General features: G+C 35.8%; 1 protein-coding gene across 1 annotated transcript in view; it reads right to left on the bottom strand.

Annotated features, from left to right (window-relative positions):
- The window catches only part of SEMA3D (semaphorin 3D), a 202,849-nt gene that overhangs the window by 58,600 nt on the left and 118,097 nt on the right, over positions 1 to 26,152 (bottom strand). The window contains exons 6-9 of the mRNA XM_047753452.1: positions 24,448 to 24,567; positions 19,443 to 19,536; positions 16,739 to 16,867; positions 5,670 to 5,812 (exon numbers count right to left, since the gene is read on the bottom strand). Of these exons, the coding sequence (XP_047609408.1) occupies positions 5,670 to 5,812; positions 16,739 to 16,867; positions 19,443 to 19,536; positions 24,448 to 24,567 (486 nt within the window). The remainder of the gene's footprint in view (positions 1 to 5,669; positions 5,813 to 16,738; positions 16,868 to 19,442; positions 19,537 to 24,447; positions 24,568 to 26,152) is intronic.

Below are 26,152 nucleotides of genomic sequence, written 5' to 3'. Positions count from 1 at the left end.
TGACATATAACTTAGATGTCATTATTCACGTGTCAATCTCTTATATGATTAACTTAAAACAGGAATCTATCCAAGTAGCCCGTTTTCCAGTACTTTCCCCAGTATCTGCCACATCCAAATTCATATGATCGCATTTAAGCCTTTCATTTGCCTGGTAAAATAGTCATGGAAGATATGGGTGTCCTCATTTGCTAGGTTAAGAAACTGAGCTAGAAAGAAGTAGAGCAGGAGTTCCTATCGTGGCACAGTGGAAACAAATCCGACTAGGAACCATGAGGTTGCGGGTTCGAACCTTGTGTCACTGAGTGGGTTAAGGATCCGGCATTGCCATGAGCTGTGGTGTAGGTCACAGACGCGGCTCAGATCCCACGTTGCTGTGGCTATGGCACAGGCCAGGAGCTACAGCTGGGATTAGACCCCTAGCCTAGCCTGGGAACCTCCATATGCAATGGGTGTGGCCCTAAAAGGACAAAAGGCAAAAAAAAAAGAAAAAAGAAAAAGAAAGGAGTAGAGCAGAGATGTAAACCTAGATCTGATTTCTTTTTTCACTTTACTTAGAGCTGCACCTGTGGCATATGGAAGTTCCTAGGCTAGGAGTGAAATCAGAGCTGCAGCTACTGCCTATGCCACAGCAACATGCAACCTGAGCCACGTCGGCAACCTATACTGCAGCTTGTGGCAACAACAGATCCTTAACCCACTGAGCAAAGCCAGTGGTTGAACACACATCCTCAAGGATACTAGTCATGTTCTTAACCCACTGAGAACTCCTAGGTCTGATTTCAAGTTGAATATTCTTATCACTTGGCCAACAGTTATTGATGACATCCTTACTATCAAATCTAATACCTGATTTTTAGTCCTGATCTTACCTAACTTCCTTTCAGTGTGTGACATTACTGACAGCTGCTTTCTTCTTGAAGGTTTTTATCCTTGACATGACAGTACTCTCATCCAGTCCTCCACCCATCATCAAATTGTTTCTTCTTGATTGCCTTTGTAGACATTTTCCTCTGCTCTTTTTTCAACATCACTGTACCTCAGGATCCTGTTCTTGCCCTATGGTCTTGTACTACAAATCTTTGTGGACAATTTCTGACATTTCCATGACTTCGAGAACCACCATTACACTGGTGCTTTCCACATTCATGAGTCCAGACACTACTGAGTTTCAGGTTTTTATTTTCAACAGGTTGTGATAGCAGTATATCACAGAACCACATCAAGTTCAACATATCCAAATATAAAACCTATGCCCATCAGTTTCTTATCTCAAATATCATAATGTATCTCTTTGTGCATTACCCTAATCTCTGCCTTATCTCTGGAAGCCACAATTACTAATATAGGTTTTTCTTTCTACAGGGTAGAATCTGGGTCTCTGGCCTAGGAGTAATGAAGAACTAAAATGCATGAAGTATCTATTAGGATAGGAACTTGTTGCAGCCTTTCATATACAATGTGGAGTCAATACCAGGAATATCGGTCAGTCCTTATTATGAACAGGAGAGACAGGGTTTCTGAAGCCTTGAAATTTCATGTGTGTTTTAAAAGGAAACAATCACTATCCTGCTGACCTTCCACTTCTTGGTTTTGCTCAAGTCACAGCAAAACTCTTTTTATTCCTTAAATGTTTTTTCTCATCTCTTGAGATTTCACATGTGCTATTCCTTCTGCCTGGAATATTCTTCCCCATCCCTGTCACCTTTGCCCTGCAATTTTCTTATCATTTTTATCATCTGGTTCAAAAGTCACTTTCTCAGAGATAACTTCCATATCGAATCTAAAGCCCACCTATTTTTGCTAATTGCATCCTGTGATTTTTCCATTATAACCCTTATAATACTTTCCAATTATGTGTTAATCTGTGTACTTCCTTGCTTAATGTATAGGTCCTGCGCTAGGCTATAAACTCAGTGATTACAAGTATGATGTCTTTTTTTTCTTTTTTAACTCCTGTAAGACTACTGTTTAGCAGTACCATGCCCAGGGTTGGTTACTAATAAAATGTGTTAAGAAAATTAATGTTTTAATAGTCTACATTTACATGGTAGCCATTAGCCACATGAATCTATTTAAATTACAATTAATTAAAATTAAATGACATCACAAATTTAGTTCTTTAGTCACACCATTCCTATGTCAGGACTAATGGCCACATGGCTACTATGCTGCAGAATACAGATAATCAACACTCCCAACACTGCAGAATGACCTACTGGATAGTAGTTATCTACACCAGGCAATGAATAAAAGAGTGGTAATAAATTAAGGACCTTTTAGAATTCTACACATGCATTCTATCTTAAAAATATCTCTTGAATTTACCTGCATCACTTCGTTCCTGCTTTCTTGGGGGAACTAACATGTCTCCCAGTCACAAATAATTCCCAGTCTAGATGCATTCCTCAAATAACTGCTAAATACAACTACCTATCAGTTCACTTCTTTTCCAAAAAAAAAAAAAAAATTATTTCTCATTGCTTACAAGATAGGGCTGAAGCTTCTTAACATGAAAATAATACTGCATATCTCCCAATTTGCACTCCAGTCTCAAACAACACTGCTCCCCACTAGCCCTCAAGTTCCACTTACAAGATTTCAATGTTCTGTGAACAAAATATACTGTCTCATTGCTGCTCAAAATGCCTGTCCTCCTTTCCTATCACTGATGTAGTCCTCCTGCCCCTGTAGGACTCAATTTTTGAGCATCACTACATGTATGGAGTTCTCAGTCCAACCTCTATCACATCATATGTGATTATCTGTTTATCACTCTCACTATATTGTAAGGTTTTAAAGAAAAAGGACCATGGTTTACTTACCTCCCAGTGTCTAGTTATGTTTGCACAGAATTTATATTTTGTTGTTGAAATAAGAAAGTGATAAAAAAAAATGAAGGAATGGGTTACAAGACTGACAAGATTCACCCTTATCCTATAGACAATTCTTTGTTCATTTCTGTATAATTTTTGCCTATTTCCAAAACTCCTCCCCACCAGTCACTACACACTACTCAATCTAAGAGTAGTAGCTCTGACAAGTCAATAGAACAGCTTTTACTTCAGTTTAGTAGCTCAAGAGGTAAGGAGCTCTTAAAATGTCAACCATTTTCCACTGGACTGAAGGTTACCATGTTAAATGAAAACAAATAATAACAGCAAGAACAACAAAACCCTAATACTTGCAAATAAAGAGATACTGTGGAAATATTCTGGTGGAACAAATAGTATAAAGGACTCTCGTGTTACTGAAAACTTTGTAAATTCAGAGCAGTATATTCGGTTACTCTTAATCCTCTCTAACATGCTCTCTTATCTCTTATTTATTGAACTTAATTTTGCTTTACAGCATAGACATACATTGTTACTATTTGTTGAAAACAGGAAGACAATATTATAATAACCTCATGGGGGTAAAAAATGAAACAACAGAGAAGAATAAATATGTTCCCAAAATGTTGGAAGAACATTTTTATGTGAAAATAATGTATAACAGTAACAATGATGATACTGAATAGCTCTTTTTAAATTAAACTTGTTATTGTTTTGCAGGACATATTTTTTTAAATATTTCAAGTCATTTTTAATCTCATCAGTGAAATCTCTGCTTAGGGTACTCACTTTTTTTTTCTTTTTTTTTTTTAACCACACTGTAATCCTAAATTGTTAGGTAAAGTTAGAGGCAGGGCATGCTATAATTAAGAAATTACAAAGATTCATTTAAAGCTAATATTGTAAACATCTGACCAATCCCCTCATATGTATAGTGGGAAATTCCGAAGAGCTATTCTAGTCTAACTGAAGATAGTGACTGAGGAAAGAGAAACAACTAATGTAAGTAGAACCCCTATTATATCTTTTTTTAAAGGAGATTCATCCATCACAAGTCCTTATTTGATCTCACAATTTGTTAGCATTTTATCTGAACACAATAGGATGACAAAATCCTGCTGGGTGGCCTCAGCCTTTTTTTTTTTTTTTTTTTTTGTGGTGAGAAGACTTGTGTACTACGATTCTGTCTTTTCAGTTCTATAGGAGTTTGCTCCTAACTTAAAATATCCCATGGCTGATAGTTAAAGTCTGAGTTATATTTTTATAATAGAAATTGACAAATGGGGCAACTAAATTTTTCTTTAATATATTTCTTCACCTCTAAAATTAACTTTCAATGTATTTAATATGAGGATAAAAATATTTTGTTATAAATGAACTTCTATCGAAAGAATTTGACCTATCTAGAAATGAATATTGAACTGGTTCACAAAACCCACACCTGTTACAGGTGCTCACAATAAAGTGACTCTTAAAGTACATTTAATTGATTGTAAATCTCTTATGACATATTTAACATCGCTCATTGATACAAATGATGTCAATCCACAGCACAGCTTTCCAGGGCCGGGGTCCTGTTGCTACAGGGCACGCTTCAGTACACACACACTCCCACTCCTCCAAGCAATGGCCATTCATCTCTAGGCAAGAGGCTTCAAGAGAAATGACTGTGAATTCTTAGACTCTGAAAGAATGAGGATGCTTTTGAGAGACTCTGTCCCCTGGGGGTGAAGGGATCAGTGGGAGACAGCATTAATGGCTAGGACACTAGGTAAAGAATGATCTGCGCTCCCAAGTCTGGCCTCATTCAAAAGCCATGTTTTCATTAGCACTTTTAAGTGCAATGATGGTTTGTATTTCTGCCCCTGGAAGTGTTCAAATGCCTGAGGGCACAGACTGAGACAAAAAAGTGATAGGTTCAGATGGAAGAAAATGTAAAGTTTGCACAAGACCAAAGAAAGCTTCCCGCTGAGAGCATTTATTAACTTAACAGCTCTCCCTCTTAATAACTGAGTTTATGCTAAAGGTGTCTGGCTGTTTAAGAAAAGTGAGTTCAGTGAAGACAAATCCAACTAAAAAAAAAAAAAGAATATACTGAAAGGTATGATTCCACTAGCATTTTTATTCTCTAAAGCTTGTATTCATTCAAATGAAAAGTCTGATGGCACCCAATGAAAGTATTTCATAGAGTTTCTGTTTTCCTGTAATTTACTTAAAATGATAGTATTAAAAAATGAATTGTGGTATTCTTCAAAATAAATGTTCTGCATTTTGGTTTATTTAGTTTTTTCCTCCTTATCCCACTGTTCTCTCAGAAACTAATCCAGATTAATTCTCTAAGAAATATTTTATAGCAAGACTATAACCATATTTTCAACTTATTTAGTCCATGTAAAGATAATTTTACATATGATGTGTTTAGATAAAAATATGGGACATGATTCTGTTGGTGTTTATGGTACTCTAATGAGTATGTCAAGTTACTTCGACTTTAAAATAAGATTATTTAAAGTGCAACAACATTTTAACTTCCATAGATCAGAACAATGCAGTGACCTTAATGGGAAAAGTAATGAATATCCCACCAATAAAATGAGCAAACTGCCCAAGAGATCTAAATCAAACCTGAGTAATAGCTCAGGAATGGAAAAAATAATTTTTACTATTGGGAAATTTTGAATCCTTTTTTTTTCTTATTTTGAATCTTAAAGTTATACATTTAAAATAATATGGATTTATGCTACCACATACTAATAATGTACATTAACCCAACATCACACAATTAGTTATTCACACATATACCCATATGCCTTAAGTAAAATAAATATATCTTGCCTTACAAACTCTTCCAACTCGAGAAAGAATGGTCTTATCAGAAGTACTCCCTTCTTGAGATGATTCACGAAAGAAGAAATATATTTTATCATCATCTGGATTATAGGTATCCGGGATAGAGAAAGTTCCAATAAATTTTGCTCCTGTTTGGAAGTAAAGAAGCTATACATTAAAATACTGAAATAATTCAGCCATGATAGGACAGGTATCTTTTCTATGCAAAACAATTACCAGCACAATGAAAAATAAAAACATGAATAGCATGTGGAAAATGAGACATACACAAACATGACACAAAGTAAGAACATGTATTATCACGAAAAGTTCCTCAACAAGTTCTTTAGGATTCTGGAGATAGGTAAGAACATGACTGGCTGATATTCACAGTTGTTTCAATTCAACTAAAGTACATATAAAGTCCTTTCAAACCTGTAGCACCTATGACTTTACATTTTCCTTTTTTATGATTAGAGTTGCTGCTTTTTAACCACAGTGTCTATTATGAAGAGCTTAGGGAAAACTATAAACATATCCCAAGTTTTGATACATTATGTTTTTTGCTGCACTTTGTATAATCGCCAAATTGGGGGTGAGGGGAGGAATGAAACAACCAGTAATGTTTAGGTAGACTCCAGCAGCACTGGCTCACTCTTTCCAAGGTTCCGGTCTCTGCCACTTACTGGAAGAGTGACCTTAGGCAAATTATTTATCTTCTCTACACCTCAATTTTCTCATACCTAATATGAGGCTACCAATATCATCTACCTAGTACAGTAACTGATAATAATAACCAAGTAAATTAATATATGTAAAGCACTTACTAGCTGGTGGCACCTGATGGATACTAAGAGTTTTAACAAATGTTGTTAAATGATGATTGGAATGATGATGATGATTATGACCACAAATAAAAGAATGATGGAAAATTGAGCACATCCATATAATTGTTAGAATAACACAAAGTTAAAAATGAAGTAGTTCCAAATGTATTGACATGGAAAGATGTCCATGATACATATTAAGTGAAAAAAAAAAATAATGGCAACGCAATTAACTCCTTTGCAATGTACCATTGACAAGTCAAATTGTGTTACTAATGCCTTGTTTAAAAAGTATTGGGCATTTTAACTCTTGGCTTCATATAATTTGGAGTTAGCCAGGTAACAAATCTGTAATTTGAGTGATACTAGTTCAGAAGTAATCCTTTTGATTAAAGCAGAGAAGACATTATTGAGTAATGAAGAACTTCAATTAAGTAGAAAATATGAGATGCCTGGAAGAAAGCTCAGAGCACTGCTTAGGAAGAAGAAGCAGGAAACATGAGATGACAAAAAGTTCCCTCCCAAATAAATAAATATAGTTAAGTAAGAGGCTTAAAAAATTTGACATTGCCTTCTCTAAAGTTTGCCCAGGAACCTGATTGCCAGATATTTCAGGAGTATTTAAAACCATTCCCCTGTAAATGGTGAACAGTTGGTCAATAGCCTGGTAAACAAGATGTCACAATAGACTCCAATAGACAAAAGTTAGTGTTTGATTCCAAGTGATGAGTAACTCAGTCTTTATCATCCCAGCTTCTCCAGGTCAACCCTGGGTCTCCTCTCCAGTCTCTTTCTCTGCCTAAATGAGAAACCTTTAGAGGAAAAGACAGAGGGAAATGTGTGCAGGAAATTTCTCCCTTGTGTTATTATTTCTTTATTCTTTCATGCATTTTTATGCTCATGATAATCTCACTTTGATATGGTCCTAAATTACACAAGAATTAAATTTTAGAAAAACATATAGAGTTTTTAAAACTTTCAGTTCCAAATAATCTTAAATTAGCCAGGTCCATTAACAATTCTACTCAAAGATTTTTGGTTCTGGTTTTGTTTTTACCTCTAGCCCCTCTTTTAAATAGTTGATGCCTCATAAACACTTAGTTCTGCATCTCTGAGCAAAGTAAAAATTATTTTGTAGTCACAAATTAACACTTCTAATTTTTTATTCACATATATCCTGTTTTCTTTAAAAAAAAAAAAAAGCCTCTCTCTCTGTGTAAACTAGTTTTCCTACAATTTACTGTAGCATTAGGATTTCAGCAAATTCATGAAAACAAAGAATATACTTAGTTACTACTATATATAAGGCACTTAGAATAAGGAAAAAAAAACTTTCAGGGCCAAAATTTACAGAAGTGACTAAGAACTGACTCTTTACCTCAAACCAATTACAATCTGAATTAGGAAAATATTGACATAAGGACAAGATGTAGTTAAGAAGAAGGCCCAGTCCTGATGTTTCCAGTGACTTGAAAGGATATTGCAAATATGAGTAGAGAACTAATTGTGGGCTCCCACAGACGGAGATCAAGTATTATTAATAATCTAGAGAACTCTGAGTTTACACATGCCTAAACTCACTGCCATCGACCTAGATGCTGCACTGGCATGTGTATTTTTTAAATGTATAAATAAAAATAGAGCTTTACAGTTTTACAAGAATCCAAGTTGAAGACTCACTTCCATAGACCACCTATTTCATATATGGGGAAAGGACATAGATAGGACTCAACCCTAGGTCAGTAATGCAGATGCAAGAATGGACAGGAGGAGTGGAGACCAATAATAAATATAAATTCTCCATAATTAGAGTGGGACAAAAAAGGAAACTATACAGAAATTATAGGAATATGATTGACTTGTTTTATCTTAACAAATATGTGAGCTTAAAATGGGGATGAGCACTTAAACATAACTTAAGTAGAAGTTAATTTATGTTACATGATGACCCTGGTAATTTTAGTACTAGAACTACCCAACGACTGATTAAATTTATACTTCTAAGACAACATAGTGGTAACAAAATTTGCTCAGTGTTCTCTCTCCAGAGAGCAAATGAGATCTTAGTGACTTGAAACAGAAAATCATTACAGGTAAAAGGAATTCCAGTGCAAGGGCAAGAGTTGCTTATAAAAGCTTTCCTCAGACACACAGATGGGAGAAGTAGTTACATGAGCTGATTGGTGGGCTCTTGTTTGCAGAGTTCAACAAGAAATACAGCTCTGTAACAATGTATATGGTCTAAAAGGAGTACAAATAAATATAGTATTTCATATTCTATTGCAGAAATACACAGAACAGCCCACTTGGGCTACTTAAACATTATCCAGATACTGTTGCCAGGTACTGCCACCTGAAGTGGCCAAAAGTTAGAGCATGACACCAATCCACTGTCCAGGAATTTAATTATAATATCAATGCTGGAGAAAAGAGTAAATACTTTTCCCAGTTATATTCCTGTTTTTTAATTTTTGAAGTTTTATCAAAGTGTAGTTGATTTACAGTGTTGTGATATTTGTGTACAACAAACTGATTCAGTTATACATGTACACACAGCCATTCTCTTTCAGATTCTTTCTCCATATAGATTAACACAGAAGACTGGGTAGAGTTCTCTGTGCTATACAGCATGTCCTCATTGGTAATCATTCCATACACCTCAGTGTGCATATGTCAGTCCCAAACCCCCAGGCCATCCCTGCCCGCACCCTGTCACCTTTGGTAACATAAGTTTGTTTTCAAAGTCTATGAGTCTGTTTCTTTTCTGCAGTTAAGTTCATTTGTATCCTTTTTATAGATTCCACATATAAGGGATATCATATGATGTTTGTCTTTCACTGTCTGACTAATTTCACTTAGTATGATAACTTCTCGGCCCATCCATGTTGCTGCAAATGGCATTATTTTGTTCTTTTTTAAAATTGAATAGTATTCCATGGTGTATATGTACTCCATCTTCTTTATTCACTCCTCTGTCAAGGAATATTTAGGTTGTTTCCATGTCTTGGCTATTGTAAATAGTGCTGCAATGAACACTGGAGTGCATGTATCTTTCTGACTTATGGTTTTCTTGAGATATATGCCTAGGAGTGGGATTGCCATATCATATATGGTAGCTCTATTTTTAGTTTTTTGAGGAACCTACATACTGTTTTCCATAGAAGTTATACCAATTTACATTCCCACCAATAGTGGTATATGGATAAAAGGAACCAAGTTATATTTCTTCTCACTTTCAACATATATATACACAGAGGGTCTTGTTTATTCAATGGTTGTTGATTTTATCTGACTCAAATGTTGGTTGTTTTTCAAGTACCATAAGAAATTATTTGGAAGTACTCTAAGAAAATTAAATGATGGAAATGTTTAAGCCAAAAATTTATCATGTGAGGAAATCTAATTATGAAAAAAAGAATTAATATCTAATAGCACACTCTTCTGTAATTTAAAGTATAAATACACTTGTAGGCTAAAAATAAATACATGTTTCAAGAATAGAATTTTCTTTCTTGCAGATGCAACTAAGGTCCTGTATCTTAGAATACTGATGTTAGCATTTTATGATAGAAACTCTTTCCTGAATTGCTGCCAATTTGTGGTAAAAATAGATATCATTTCATCAGTATAAGACATACATAGTTGAGTTAAATTATTTTAAATCATACCAATAGACACCTGGGCTTTATTACAGCACATTTTCCTTCTTTGGCATTTGAAACATACATGCTAATAGGGATGGAGTTTGAAATCATGCATTTTCACAAATGAACTTTTAGCATGACACCAAGAATCACTGCCAAATGAAAATGGCCTAAATCCACATGGCCTGAAGTGCACATCACTTTCATTTCTCCTTATGAACCTCTTTTCACCCAGGTAAGCACACCTACATCATGACTTACTACCTAGTGAGTTCCTTACTTTCCTTTATTTCTTCCTATGTTATCTTTTTCCCTAACACTTTTGAAAAAATGCTATCCTTTTGTGAGGAAGAAGAATTTATAGACAACAGCCCTCCAAGAGAAACTTCAAATGAAAACTGCCTCCACATGTTAAAAATGAAAATGTAAAACAAAAGTTCTCATCTACTCCAGGAAAGAAAACAAAAACATATGCATCTGAGGCATCATTGTTTGTTTTCATTTTCCAAGTGGTCAGACTTCTTAGTTTTATCCCAAAACTCTCATAAAAACTTAACTCTGAGTAACCACTCCTTTATCTACATTCCTACTTCCTGATAAGTTCTAAGATTGACTTAATAAAGAAAACTGTGAAACAATGTAAATCTTCATCTAGAACTGCCCATAGGACTTCATCTTTGCAAGTTTTAGGTGGATTTGTTTCTCAAAGAAGGAATCAGCATTCATACTTATTATATCTTTGACACTGGATTAGACAAAGTCTGACAGAAATTCTGATAAGGATCCTTGGACTGGTAACTGAAGAGATGAGATAATCTCACTCTGGTTAATTCTAGTCAGGGGAAAGCAAGGTATGGGCATATACACATGCATCAAAAAATTTAACCTCCCTAGGTGGTGCAGTGATAAACTGGACTTATAAAAAATTCCTACAGAATGGTATCTTTTAAAAGCTTACTGATTTAAAATCCACATCTTAAGACTTAAATACCCAATGGAAAATTTAATTTGTTTTTTGCAGTTCACTTAATCTAAATATAGTATCAGTTTACACTCATAAGAAATTTGTTCATTCCATACATGTAAAGGTGGGGTTTTAAACTAAAAATAACAGTACAGAAAGAAAAATTTAACAGAAAGAAGTTTTCTGTCTAACCAGAAACAAATCATAAGTGAATGGATTAAGAAAAGTGGTATATGTATATAATGGAATACTACTCAGCCAAAAAAAAGAGAATGAAATAATACCATCTGCAGCAACATGGATGAAGCTAGAAATTCTCATACTAGGTGAAGTCAGAAAGACAAATACCATATGACATCATTTATATGTGGAATCTAAAATAAGGCTCAAATGAACCCATCTATAAAACAGAAACAGGAATTCCCATTGTGGCGCAGTGGGAATGAATCTGACTAGGAACCATGAGGTTGTGGGTTTAATCCCTGGCCTTGCTCAGTGGGTTAAGGATCTGGCGTTGCTGTGAGCTGTGGTGTAGGCTGCAGACGCAGCTCAGATCCCGAGTTGCTGTGGCTCTGGCATAGCTGGTGGCTACAGCTTGGATTGAACCCCTAGCCTGAGAACCTCCATAAGCTGCAAGTGTGGTCCTGGAAAAAGACAAAAAAAGACAAACAAAACAAAACACACAGAAACAGACTTACAGAACAGACTTGTGGTTGCTGGGGGCAGGGGTGGGAGGGAGTTGGATGGACTGGAAGTGTGGGGTTAGTAGATGCAAACTATACACTTAGAGTGGAAAGGCAGTAAGTCCTACTGCATGGCTCAGGGAACTACATCCAATCTCTTGGGATAGACCATAATGGAAAATAACATAAGAAGGTAATGTATATATATGTATGACTGGGTCACTTTGCTGTGTGGCAGAAATTGGCAAAACACTGTAAATCAACTATACTTTAATTTTTTAAAAAGTAAAAAAAAAAAAAATAAAGAATAAGGAGTTCCCGTCGTGGCGCAGTGGTTAACGAATCCGACTAGGAACCATGAGGTTGCGGGTTCGGTCCCTGCCCTTGCTCAGTGGGTTAACGATCCGGCGTTGCCGTGAGCTGTGGTGTAGGTTGCAGACGCGGCTCGGATCCCGCGTTGCTGTGGCTCTGGCGTAGGCCGGCGGCTACAGCTCCGATTCAACCCCTAGCCTAGGAACCTCCATATGCCGAGGGAGCGGCCCAAGAAATAGCAACAGCAACAACTACAACAACAAAAGACAAAAAGAAAGAAAGAAAGAAAGAAAGAGTAAAAAAGAAGTAAATCATACAGCAATATAATAATACACAGAAGAAACTAATTAGACATTGATATTTACCCCATTATTTGAAATATCAAATATCTGTCAGTTCTTGCAACCTAGCAATAATTGCATAAATCCCCAAAGTGTGTTTCAAATCTAGATGCTAAATGGATTATAAAATCACATGTTGCCTTATGTGATTGTGGGCTCCTGTACATAATTAAAAAACAAGTACACTTTAGATCAGTGTTATCCAATAGCAATTTCTTTGAAAATGGGAATGTTTTATATCTGTACTGTCCAATAACGTATCCTCTAGCTCGTTCAGCTACTGAGCACTTGAAAGATGACTAGTGTGACTAAGAATTCAAAATTTAAGTTTAACTTCTATTCACTTAAATGTAAATAGCCACAAATGGCTAGCGTCTACTATATTGGACAGTGCAGCTTTAGAGTAAGTAGCCTGTATCACTAAATATGCTGTGTCAGGTCCAGTGTAAGGAAGAAACAGAGCCTTTGTCTCCATAACTGCCACCAAAATGGCAGTCAAGGTCCCAGATTCAGGGGACATGATATGCTACCCTTGCCACAAGTTTGGTATTGTAACGGAAGGATAAGCATGGTGGTTTGGAGACCTGAACACACCCCTTCTTCATATTGAGTCTCATTTGTGGGATATAAAGTTGAGTAAGATAATGTCTAACATTCCCAATAATGACTATGGTTCCTTTAACAATCACTGTTTTTTGTCTCCCCACATTCCTAACACTAGCCAGATGACTTCTTTAACCTCTGTCTTTGGACCCTAGGCTGACTATATCTGGAAAATAGAATGGAGGACAGAAATGCTCCCAAAGAAAGTCAATTTTTTGCTTAGGATGTCAAGGACTTCTTCATTACAAGAGTCTCTTGCTTTGTCCTAGTTTCCATGCACCCAAGAAGCTCTTGGATGATAGGTCTCCTAAAGCATCCTGCTCCTCTGATTCTGGCGGGCATGTCCCTCAGCAAACATATGACCTGATGTTCACACTAACCCTGACTACAGCTAGATGATCTAGGTCTTCCATATCACTCGCCTAACCATGCTTTCTCTATGTGCCCTGGTCTCTACAACCAGACCCACATCCTCAGTTTGCAGCTGCCCAACATGGCATGGAGATATGTACCGTGTTTGTGGTGAGGCTGGAAGAGCAAGAGGATCAAAAGAGCAGAATTTAGGCTGATGGGCTATATCAACACAATGAAAAGAATAAAGTGTCAGGAACTAGAGAGACAAAATTGAGTTTCAATCTCACTTCCAGTAACTGTCTAATCACAGACTATTTATCTGACTTGTAATCTATCCTCAACTTTTAAAGTAGAAGTAGTAATTCTCTAAAGATTATACCACTAAACAAAATACTACCTTAAAAGTCTGTAATATAGTGACTACGATGGACACTATATAAAATAAATTCAAAGCAGAAGGGACCAGAGATAGGGAAATGAATTAACAAACAATAAAATAGTGGCAATAAACCAGAGATAAGGTGATGGAGAACTAAAGAAAGATGGAGGCCAGGGAAAGAACAAGGTCAACAGAAATTCTGAAGGAAGTAAAGGCTCTTAGTGATAGAATAGATAAAGGGGAGGAAGAAATTAGAGATAACCCCAAGGTAACTGGGTGGATGAAGCTAAGAAATTTAAAAAGAGATAAAAATCAGGGAACAGGTATTAAAGGGTATGTTAGAAAGGAAAAACAAGATCATAGGATTTTACATTTTAGATCTAATTAATCTTTTCTATATCTCTATCTATATATCTACTTGAAGATACTCAAGCAAAAGATCACTGGACAACTAGTATAAATCTCAAGGCACTTTAACGGCACAATCAAGGTTAAGGCTTAGATATTTTTATTCCCATATTAAACAACTAGTTGCTTTTTAGTGAATGTGAGATGAAAATGTAAGACATCCAAATAAATATTTTTAAGGGCCCTTAGTTATAGGAAGAGGTTGGAAATGTAGTTTTAGTAAATACCGGAACACAGAAAACAATTAAAAGTATCACAGTGGATGAGCTCACAGAATTATGAAGTAGAGAGACAGAAGGAAAAGGTGACCAGTTCTTAAAAATTCTAAGAAGATGTCAGAGAACCAGAGCTTCCAGGCTATTAGTCCCACCTGCTAGCTCTCTCACCTTCAAGAATAATGATCATGAAAGTGATGATAATCCGTACATTGAAGGGCCTTTAAAAGCACTGCCACTACCTTTGTTCCTGTCCTATCCCCTTTTTCCTGCTTTTGTGCAATGGCCCCTTCTCTTTCTACCCTCATCCTCCTTTGGTCTTCCCTTCATGCTACTGTCAGTTACCTTTATAATAAAGATCTAATTATCTGATTAAGATAAGGCGATCAGTGAAGAGGGTCCAAAAGGTACAACTTTCCAGTTATAAAATAAGTAACTGGAAGTAAGTCATGGGGATATAATGCACAGCATGGTGACTGGAATTAATAACACTGTATTGCCCACCTGAAAGTTGCTAAGAGAGTAAATCTTAAAAGTTCTCATCACAAGATAAAAAAAAAAACTTCTGTTACTATGTGTTTTTCTGAAAGTTAACTAGATTTATTGCAATGATCATTTTGCAATATATATAAATATTGAATCATCGAGCTATACACCTGAAACTAATAAAATGTTATATGTTAATTATACCTGAAATTTTAAGACAAAAAAAAAATTACAGATTAATGCCCCATTGGTTTGAGAAAAACATTTACAGGTTTCTGCCCCATCACCCACTCTATTCTTATGCTCCAGGCATTTATCATCCATGAGGTCAGCAACCCTCCCCTATAATCTCTGTAGGCCCAGTAGGCAGAAGAGCATTCAGTATGCCATAGGCTCTTAAAAGTTGTTTATTAAGAGAATGTTAAACCAATGCAAAGCCTTCCTACTTTGTAATTCTTTTCACTCGGCACTATTACAGCACGCTAGGCAAATAACAGTTGAGTAAATATTTCCCACATTTATTGTTTTAGCAATACTGCTGACTTCTTCTAGACATATTACAGTTAAGGGAAAAAATAGAAGAATCTCTTAAATAAGTGGCAATATGATGATATTTGCAATCCCAATACCAGGGAATACAATCTATCCTTCATTTTAAGCTATAATATCTTGTTACAGATAACTAAGCTTTTCTACTGGCTAAATCTATGGAGTCACTTTCAAACCAAGTTATTTCCACAAAAACGTCACAATATTCAAGAAGACTGGCCTGCCCTGCATGAGTGTTAAGAAATGAAGAATAATCACTTGGTGGGGGATATTCTAAATTTGTTTACTCTATTAATAAGGTTCTCTTTTGGTCAATGGAGATCACACTGTTGTGTAAACAAATGGATCTGGAGGTTTTGACTAAAGAAATGTCTTAAAAGTGTTTTTCCTTTTTGTTTATATTGTCATTGCTTGAATGATACTGAGAGATAGAAAGATAGCCCCTAGGAAATCTCTACCCTGGCCTCCTCCACTAAAACCCACTATTTATGGTAGGAATGAGAAATGGTGTGCCTGCTTAAAGAGCAGTGTTATTTTGCCATGTGGCAAAATAAAGTCTGATGGTAATCAGAAAACTTTAGAAAATCATGATAAAACCCGACCCCTAAGGCATTAGGGGGATAAAAAAAAAAAAGCCCTTCATTCATTCATTGCACTGTTCTGCAATTAAATAATTTCATTTAGGAAGTCTTCTTTGTTGTTGTTGAAAACCTGGAGTACTGTAACCCTTAAACACAAAAGTAATCACAAAAACTAATGTCAATAACAATATGCTTAAAATTTTAGAGAGACATGTTTTAACCAAAATATGATTTTTTTTTTAAAACAAAAGAAGTAGATGTTATAATCTAACCCCTCCCTCTTCTGCTCATAGGCAGTATTTGGCCTGGTTATTAAAAATCAGACTGCAGGGGAAAGACTGCCAACTTGCACCCCAGCTCTGCAACGGACAAGTTGTAAGACCTTGACCAAATGACTCAACTTCTCTCTACCTCAGTTTATTCATCTTTGAAAAGCACATCATCATCATAATACATCTCTCATATGATGTCACTGTGAACATTCTGAAAAATCAATTAGAACACAGAACAGTGTCAAAGACAATGGCACACACTCAATAAATGTCAGCTATTATTGTAATATACTCCAACAGGTTCGGAAGATTTGTCTCACATGGTGAGGAACATTTCAAATGTATTTTATATGTTGAGCCAAATCACTTATCCCCAAACACATCTGAATGAATAATACTGAGTTCCTTATCTACCCAAAAGCAAAGGCAAACAATCAAAAGTGTGAAAATCACCCACCGTTGAGCCAGTGGTGCTCTGAAATGTCGGTTCTGATGTAATGGTGGTCGTGAGTAGGCCCAAGGGACCGCGTGAATGCAGTGTCCTTGCCAAGGAAATCAGAAGCTGTGCCAGAGTAGAGGTATTCATCTGCAAGAGAGAAAAGAATACACAAGAGTTTTAAGAGTTTACCAGCGGAGACTATTTACAATATACTAATTTCCCAGCATGAAACCAAAGATGTTTATTACTTCACATCAGAAGATACTGTTTCATAAATTTCCCCTTCAGGTTTTGAAAAATCTGCTTGGTTGACAAAAAGATAACTCCATGAACTTCATCAAGCTGATAAGAGATACCCGATTATCAAAAAAGACCCCTCTTCTGAATTACTAATTACACATGTATTTAGCTTCTGTTATGAATAAGCTCTTCTCCCCCTTCTGTCCACAAATAATTCGAGGATATATCATAATTAGGAGTTCTTTGTAACAACACAGAAAAACATATTTGAAAAGTAAACGCCATAATGAGAAATGAATTGTGTAATTGGTATTTACTTAACCGACACAACCTCAGTGACCACAACTTTTCTTTGCCTAACCTCTGCTGAAAGGGAGCTTTCAGCACTGAAGTCATACTTTGTAATTATAAAATTGTTGCATTCCTTGTAGCTAATCATGTCTCTAATGGTTCTGATAAACAAGAATTTCTGAAAAGGGGAAGATGTTGCCATTACTGCATACCAAACTTCTTTGTCCTGTTATTTATGTAAAGTGGATGGATATCTTTTTTTTTTTTTTTTTAAACCAGGGACAGAAAGAAAGAGAGAGAGTGACAGAGAGAGGGAGAGGGAGAAGGAGAGGCAGAGAGGCAAAGACAAGATGAGAAAGAGGGTGAGAGAAGCAGAGAGAGGTGGAAAAGGAGGGTAGAAGACTGAGGAAGAAGGGAAGGAGAAGGAAAAAATGGTAGGAGTGGAATGAGGGGGATGAGAGGAATGGGAAGGGGCTGGGGGCTGGGAAGAGGGGAGCAGAGCTGTGGCCAACGTTCCCTAACATTGCTGGGGTCGGGGGGGGGGGTAGTGGCAGGAAGAAGGAGGTCCTATAGTACAATATACTACCCCTTTGAGAACTAAGCTTCTATTCAACATATCTTAATATTCAGCTACTTTGGGTTAGACTTAATAGATTAATATTTTTAAAAAAGCTAATATCTACATAGCATTTAGATGTTTAACCTAAATATGCTTAAAATTCTTCCTTTGAATGAGTTATTCAGGTACTTTCAAAACCCTTCCATTTTATCCATTTAAATAAGATTTTGCAGAAATATTTGACATTACCAAGATAAATACTAATGACAACAGTTAACTTCCAAAGGGGGGAAACATACACACTCACAAAAGAGAGAAATCCAGTTATGTCAGGCAAGTGTAGACATGGCAATGATTCCATCTCTTATGGAATTCCCCTAAAATGTATGGTGGATGGAAATATTTCATTGTAGGGCATATTTTAAAAAAATGAAAGAACAAAAATAACATCAATAAAGACATTATGAAAAAAGCCTGGTAAGAGTAAAGGAAACACACCATTAATTTGAAATGTAACACTGCAAATATTTGAACATTTTGTCGGAAAAAAAATGGTGTGTTTCAACATAAAAATTGGATCTGTATATCCAGGCTTTAAAACTGTCTTCTTTGTATTTAAATTACTTAGGGGTTCCTAAGAGGGGTCACCAATGCCTACAATCTATTGTTGTTTATTAAGGGTGTGTCAACCCCTCTTGACAGATCAGAATCACAAATCATTGATCTCATTTTCTGAGGATAATGACCGAACATTAGTCATATAATTTTCAAAACACACAAAAACACACATGCTTTCACTTCAAAGGAAGAACACTAGCTCTCACTAAGTGAAAATTAAAATGTCATGGTGCTTCAGTCTTATCGTCTATTCAAACATTTGATGGACAAGTTAAATAAAAAGAGACAAAAGTCATGAACCAAACCAAGACAAAAGGAGTCCTTCTAATGGTTGAAATTCAGAGGCTGTGCCGACATTCCTCAGAAAAGACTTCGGACCCCACAGCACTGCCTTCTTTAAACAAGATAGTCCTCTGCTCCCATAAGAGAATTTTAGATTTATACAAAGCAAGAGAAGATTGAATGGGCTAGAAGAAAATGTCACATTATAAATATAATCAGGTTATGGTAAAACTGTGGGGGAGAGGTGTTACCTATGGCATTCTATTATCTGTATTCTATAGTTTATTTGCATTATTAATTTCTCCACTTATGTCTTACTATTAATTCTCCCAATAAAATCTCCAATATGTTTTGTAACATAGTATGTTCAAGAAATTGCTGAATTTAACTTCCATAGTGAACCAAATAGGGGCATAATAAAATATAAAAGAATCTGAGACAACTACATGCAAAAGTATCAAACAAGTGAGTATGTGTCATTTGCATTAAAAAGAATTCAACTAGAAATTCATTTAAACTGTAACTTACAGAAGTTAAGGATTACTGAAGGCTCACTTTATGGATAAGGATGCTAAGGATAGAGAGACATGACATTAAAAAAACTATCACCACACATCCAGTAGAAGATTAATCCAAAAATAATCTTTAACTCATTAAGAAAATGTGGCTTAATCTACACATACATTTTTAGAGAAACCCCTAAAAGCAGGAACTGTCCATCACTGATCTTACCTGTCATGACTGAAGCAAACGGCTGCTGAGGATCAAAAGGACATTTCAGTCTGCCAGACTCCAAATTATGTGTGTCTAGCTTGAACATAACTTCCTGTTATGAGAAATAGTAACACGTTAGATTAAAAAAATCAGAATCAACAAGAACAGAGGAGATAAGAACTAAATTTAACTCATTAATTCAACAAAAACTGAGCATATAGCATGTGCCTCATGCTGTGCTCTTTAATTCTGCAGAAAATATTATTTCTGGCAAGACACAATGCCCATGCTTTGGTTTGCCCAAAGGGGTAGTGATAATAATGACAATTTTTCTACCAGAAGTAGAAATATACTCATCAATTCAATTCATTTAGCCTGGACCACTATTATAACCAAAATCACCACCAAGTGCTCATATTTCTTAAGCCTAATAACTAATTTACTGAGCCTAATAAGGCAATTTCCTCATGTAACAAATAAATTTACTATAATAATTATACCTTCCTAACCTGTTATAGCCTAGCAACCTAAACATATGCAACTACACCAAATTACTTAAACTTTGGGATATTATGTAATTTTTAGTGGCATAAAAACATCCTACAAAAGGCAGCTAATTTTCAGAGCTGCTGATACATGTGAGCAAAAAAAAAAAAATCCTCTTGTAGTGTTTTCATTACTATGAAAACACTGTGCATATTAAAGCCACATAGTTATTTTGGCTGAAACATCTATTTTTATAATGGTGACCACAGACAGAATGTCATTGGCAGACTTTTAATATTCAGGAAAAAAAATCTTAAGTTGAACTTTCCAAGAAAAATATGAATGCATAATGAATGTGGCCCCATGAGACTGAGTGTTTCACAACAATGACAACACTACTATCCAGCAAAAAGACTGATGACTCACCCTGCCTGTGCACTGGTTAGAGGAATTCACCAATTCAGACATTCTCTCTATATGGCATATCTACAAAGTTACATCAGAGCATGCATGGAATTAAAAGGGGCCATTCAGTGCCACTTATCTAAAAAGCAAGCAATGAAGCAAAAGGGATAGAGGAAATTGGATCATTTGGATTATTATAAAATGAATCATTTCAGATTTTTTTTTAACAGGACAGGTATTAATTCCTGCCTTATTTTAAAAAGCAGCCTATTAAAAATACCAATTTAAATAGCATGATTAACAATAAATATTTCATAGTTTTAAGTCAATGCACTTTCATAATAAGAACAAAGGTACTTAACAGTTAATGCATATGGTCCATGGGCCAGGAACTTCACCTACACCATCTCACTGAACATTCACCATAAACCTCAAGATGTAGCTACTTTAAGAATTCCAGCTTTACCAGACGAATATTGAAAACAGAAAGGGGGAAGTATGTTGTTAGCATCCCACAGCTAGTAAGAGGCAAAGTGGGAGCTTGACTCATCTCCAAAGTTCATGCTCTTAACTAACTGAGTCTCAGGATTTCAAACTCATGGATTTTAAAATGTGTTTAACTTAATTTATGGACTCGCATGACCATGTAACATGATCAAGCCCAAGTATGTTTAGTTAGAACAGGTCAGCTAATGACAAGTTGTGATAGTGGCGCCTAGGCATGAAAAACGTCCAGTGAGAACCCATTCAGCGCATGTTTCCCAACTGTGGATGGGGCTAGAGATATGTCAGGGAAAAACACCTACAGATCACAGCTCTTAAGTATGTTTAAATATCATTAAGGGCACATTATTCGCCACAGGTCAAACAGAACTGTTGACTCTAAAGCCTATAATGGCATGTTGTAAAGGGAAAAAAGTAAACTGAATCCTGGTGTGGCAGAAGATTATAGTAAAAAGCTAAAAAAGAAAAACCAACAAAATATCTGGGACAATGTCATAAATGATGCAAAGTCCTAGATAAACCCTTATAACTCTACAGACTTCTGTTCTCAAAATGCAACATTTTGTTAAATTCTCAAGATAAGCCCATAAAATTGGTATTTGTGGAGGCTAAAGACAAGGTCTCCCTTATAATCTCCTGGAGAAAAGGAGATAGCAGGAAAGCAAGTTTCCTTGAGCCAGAATCAAGGACACCATCAGGAAAATGATGTAAAAAATAATGGCTAATTAAATGGACTTCCTGAGATAAACTGACTGAATTACATTATATTCTAATTTTTGACACAACTTCAGTTTTATAAGATTTTTTCCATTAAATTCCTTAAGCCTAATTAATTATGCAAAAAGTACCTGTCTAAACTGCACATAGAGATATACTGTTGAAGTAAAGAGGAAGAATAGAAGACATTTAACCATCACTGCAACCAGGCAAAGTTATGCTAATATTACATTAATATTAATTATTAATACTATTAATATTCAAAGATGAGGTCTGCAACAGCAGAAGGGCAATTCCAGAAGAAAGAACATACTTGCAATCTAATTATTAAACAACTGTCAGGCATTCCCAGTATTGCAGGGCATGTAGGTAGGTAGGTAGGTAGAGTGCAGACATTATTTTTAAATAAAATTTATAACATACTTTTGAAATGCTTACCTCTTTACCTTTCTATGTTCTTGTTGCCTAATACGGCTGAGTATTAAATGACCAGAATGGAGCAAGTGCTATGCCAAAGCCTATGCAATCATTTTCTCATTTTATTCTTAAAATAACTCTGTGAGTTACTATTGTTGTCATCATCATTTTGCTGAATAAGCAGGAGCTTATAGAGTTTGTGCAGAAGAGTATGGAGCTGGTAGATGACTAGGGCCATAATTCAAACTCTAGCTCCACATGTTCAAAACTCCTAGTTGTTGACAACAGCCCACGCTTCTGTTCTGAAATCCAGATCCAAATGCCCATTTGGCACAACCTAATACAATGTTTCTCAAAGGGAGAATGTACAAAACTAACTTACCATTTTTGCCACAAATTTGTTACTATTCTCACCTCAATAAATAATTCTACTTTCCAACTCACTACTCAAGAGAGAAATCTGGGATTAATTTTAGCTGTTTCCTCTTTCTTCCCCTTGACCCAGTCATTCAGCAGTGGTCCCCAGAAAAGGAACCCACCCATACCTCTCTCCTCCATCCCTTGTATTTGTTGCTGTTCCCATTTCCCAGCCACCTTAGAAGAAACCTTATCTACTTGAAAATGGAAGTGCCTTCCCTCCAAAAGGGCAGTGAGTCCTGGGACTAATAATCCCTTCTTTTTTTGTCTTTTTGCCTTTTCTAGGGCCACTCCCCTGGCATATGGAGGTTCCCAGGCTAGGGGTCGAATCGGAGCTATAGCTGCCTGGCCCATACCACAGCCACAACAATGGGGGATGTGAGCCACGTTTGTGACCTACACCACAGCTCATGGCAACACCGGATACTCAACCCACTCAGGGATCGAACCCGCAACCTCATCCTTCCTAGTCGGATTCGTTAACCACTGAGCCACAACGGGAACTCCTAATAATTAATTTTAAAAGTTCACAATTTTCAAGCAGGACTGCCATACAATTACCAGTGCTCCTGACTAGTGGAAACCACACACAGGGCTTTATACCTCTGTTCACTCAAAATTCTCTTATCCATGGACTTGAAAATTTGACCGCACCAGGACTTTTTGACAGTCTCTAAGTAATTAGCTCCTAAATTCTCTTTCAGCACTTGTGACTTTTAGGAGTTAAAGGATGCTATTTGCATCCCTCAGCAGGTTGTGGGTCTGGCCTTTAGCCTCAGGCCTCAAAACACATCCAAGCTGAAGGACTATCTCATATAATTACACCCTGTGCTATGAGCCACTGTTATATATTACCCTGCATCAAAGCTAGGCAAGAGAATATTACACCAGCAGCAAAGAATGATGGATTCAAGTTGCCAAGTCTCCTAGTGGTTTGGAGATTTAACTATCAGGGTTGCTTTACTTTCAAACCATTGAGTCTGGGCTGGTTAGACAAGTCGGTTAGAGAGAAAAATTTATCTAGCCACAGTTAAGGGTTTGATCTCTGCTTGAATCAGTTAAACCAATGTAAGGAAATCTGTTCCATGAGCCCAGACTTTACTTTCAAACAGGCAGCCAACTCTGTGTGGTTATTCACAAGAAATACATACATAAACATAAGGATGACTGTGTAACCCATCAACCCATACAAAGAAATGATTTAGAATACATATTCTAAAGTTCAGTTGGGCAGCTTGCTCAAGAGATAGACTGCTTCGGTTCAATTCTTTGCTAAACCATTTATTAGTTAGGCATGTTATTTCATTCCATTGAGACTCAATTTTTACTAACTTAAAAACTGGGAGTTTTAAAGGCACCAACTTCATTAAGAGTGTTGTGAAATTCCAAAAAAAAAAAAAAAACAATCCATGTAAAATGCCTGGCTTGGCCAATGACACAAAGAAAGCAGCCTAACATATTAATATTGATTAAATTAAGTACAATCTGCATGTTTCTCATTTACTGAAATGCTCACTGATAGCTGGAATACATTACTCCTAATTAATACCTTTTTAATTTCTACTAGGTCAATTTGGTCTGGCAGAAATAATGAGTGGGCTAATGACTATCTATACAACTTAAGAAAATCATTAAAATTATCTGTACTTAGTGTCTACTATTGTAAACATATGTAACAGGCCAAATTTGTTGGATAGGAAAAATAAAATTATAAGACACAATTTCATCACCAGGTGTTATGGAAAATGAATTTTTATTAACAGCAACATACTAAATAGATCTAGTTTAAGGAAACTCAAAAGAAAATAAATTTGTATATAGAGCCTAGAAGACCACAACTTTCAACATGTTATATTATTGATTTCAATCAACTCACTAAAAAAACTTTTAATGGAATAAATTTTTATTAAGTATATAATCAAAGTGGCAATCCAAAAGTAGCTGAAAACATAAATTCTTATTCAGTTCATAAAGAATATGATTCAATCTTTATATTCAAAACTGCCTATTTTATGTCATAGGCATTAAGTAACAAGTTACTACAGTAAATTATTTTCATGCTATTTCATTATATTACCTCCTTGTAGGCTCCAAGATCAATATATCCACATATTGGATGAAATGCTCCAGTTCCACACACATAAACATGAGTTTTGTTATAGGGTTGAAGTACTCGGATGAAATTTGCACATTCTGTCTATTGGCATAAAAAAAAATTAAAGCATTATCATACAGTTCAGGTATTTGACTGATTGTCATTCATACCACCTTGTTTCCAAGTCAATAAATCATCAAAAATAAGGTTGAAAATAAAGATTTATGAGCAATGTTTAAACAACTGAGTTAGTAAAGGACACAAAACAAATTAGAAACTGTGGCTTGGAGTTCCTGTCATGGCTAATCAGAAACAAATCTCACTAGCATCCATGAGGATGCAGATTCAATCCCTGGCCTCGCTTAGTGGGTCAGAGATCCAGTGTTGCCCTGAACTGTGGTGTAGGTCACAGATGTGGCTCAGATCTGAGGTTGCTGTGGTAGGCCCGTGGCTACAGCTCCAATTCAACCCCTAGCCTAGGAAGCTCCATATGCCGCAGGTGTGGCCCTAAAAAGACAAAAAGAAAAAAAGAAAAAAAAAAAGAAGAAGAGAAAAGAAAGAAACTGTGGTTTAAATGAAATGAGTAACTTTGAAGCTTTCTGAAGTTTTAGGGGTTATGAATTAATCAGAGGGCTAGAATGAACATCTCTATAGTGGGACTCAATGGGGCCTAGAGAATAAATATAAACAGGGTTTGAATGAGGTATGTATACTTCCTTTTTTATGATTTTTATTTTTTCCATTATAGTTGGTTTATAGTGTTCTGTCGATTTCTACTATACAGCAAAATGACCCAGTCATACATTTATATATACATTCTTTCTCTCACATTATCCTCCATCATGTTCCATCACAAGTGACTAGATACAGTTCCCTGTGTGATACAGCAGGATGTATATTTATAAGGATTTCCTAAAGAACCAAACCCATCATGTTCTGATATTTCCACATTATCTGTTCCCTATAGATACTACTGTTTAACTTCTCAACTGCACTGAACAAAACACGCAACATAAATATATATTCCTATATATTATTCCATTATTATTTTCCAGAATGCCTTACCACTTTATTCCCAAATACTTTCAATGTTACAGAGCCTTTTAGACTTAGCTTAATTCCTTCTTATCCTAGGAATCTCTTCTGCTTTTTCCATAAATATTTTAAACACCAAGTCCAAATTTCAAGAAATTTTTATATTTCTGCCTCTTTTATAAATGCTTAGACCTAAAAATATTTCTTTATACCTTATTATTTTATAACTTAATTGTTTTCTATTTCTCAGTTACTTGTAAATAGAGACTCAATTTTTCAGAGTAGTCATTCTTTTTATACATTATTTTCAATTCTCCTCCTGTAAGTCATCCCATATCTTTATATTATTATTGGAAACAATACCTTAAGCATGGTTTCATGATTCCTGGATCCAAAGATCTCTGAAAAGCACTGGGCAAGAGCCTACTTTTATTCTAAATTAACTCTACCCAGGATATGCAGAAGTGTTTACTAAGGAGATTGGAAACCTATGAAACCACTGAGGTTCATAGAAAATGTCCAGTTTCTCCCTGCCTGAGTGCCCATGGGTCTCCCACCCATCATGTCACTGTTATTGTTAGAGTTGTTAGGAGGAAAATATTTAAAAATAAAAGTAAAAAAGACAATGACCTCACCATAGGTTTATTTTAAA

Source organism: Phacochoerus africanus, chromosome 11 (assembly GCF_016906955.1).
Source record: "Phacochoerus africanus isolate WHEZ1 chromosome 11, ROS_Pafr_v1, whole genome shotgun sequence".
Classification (NCBI taxonomy): Eukaryota; Metazoa; Chordata; class Mammalia; order Artiodactyla; family Suidae; genus Phacochoerus; species Phacochoerus africanus.
Note: the sequence above shows the minus strand (reverse complement) of the source record. Positions and strands in the feature narration are given on the sequence as shown.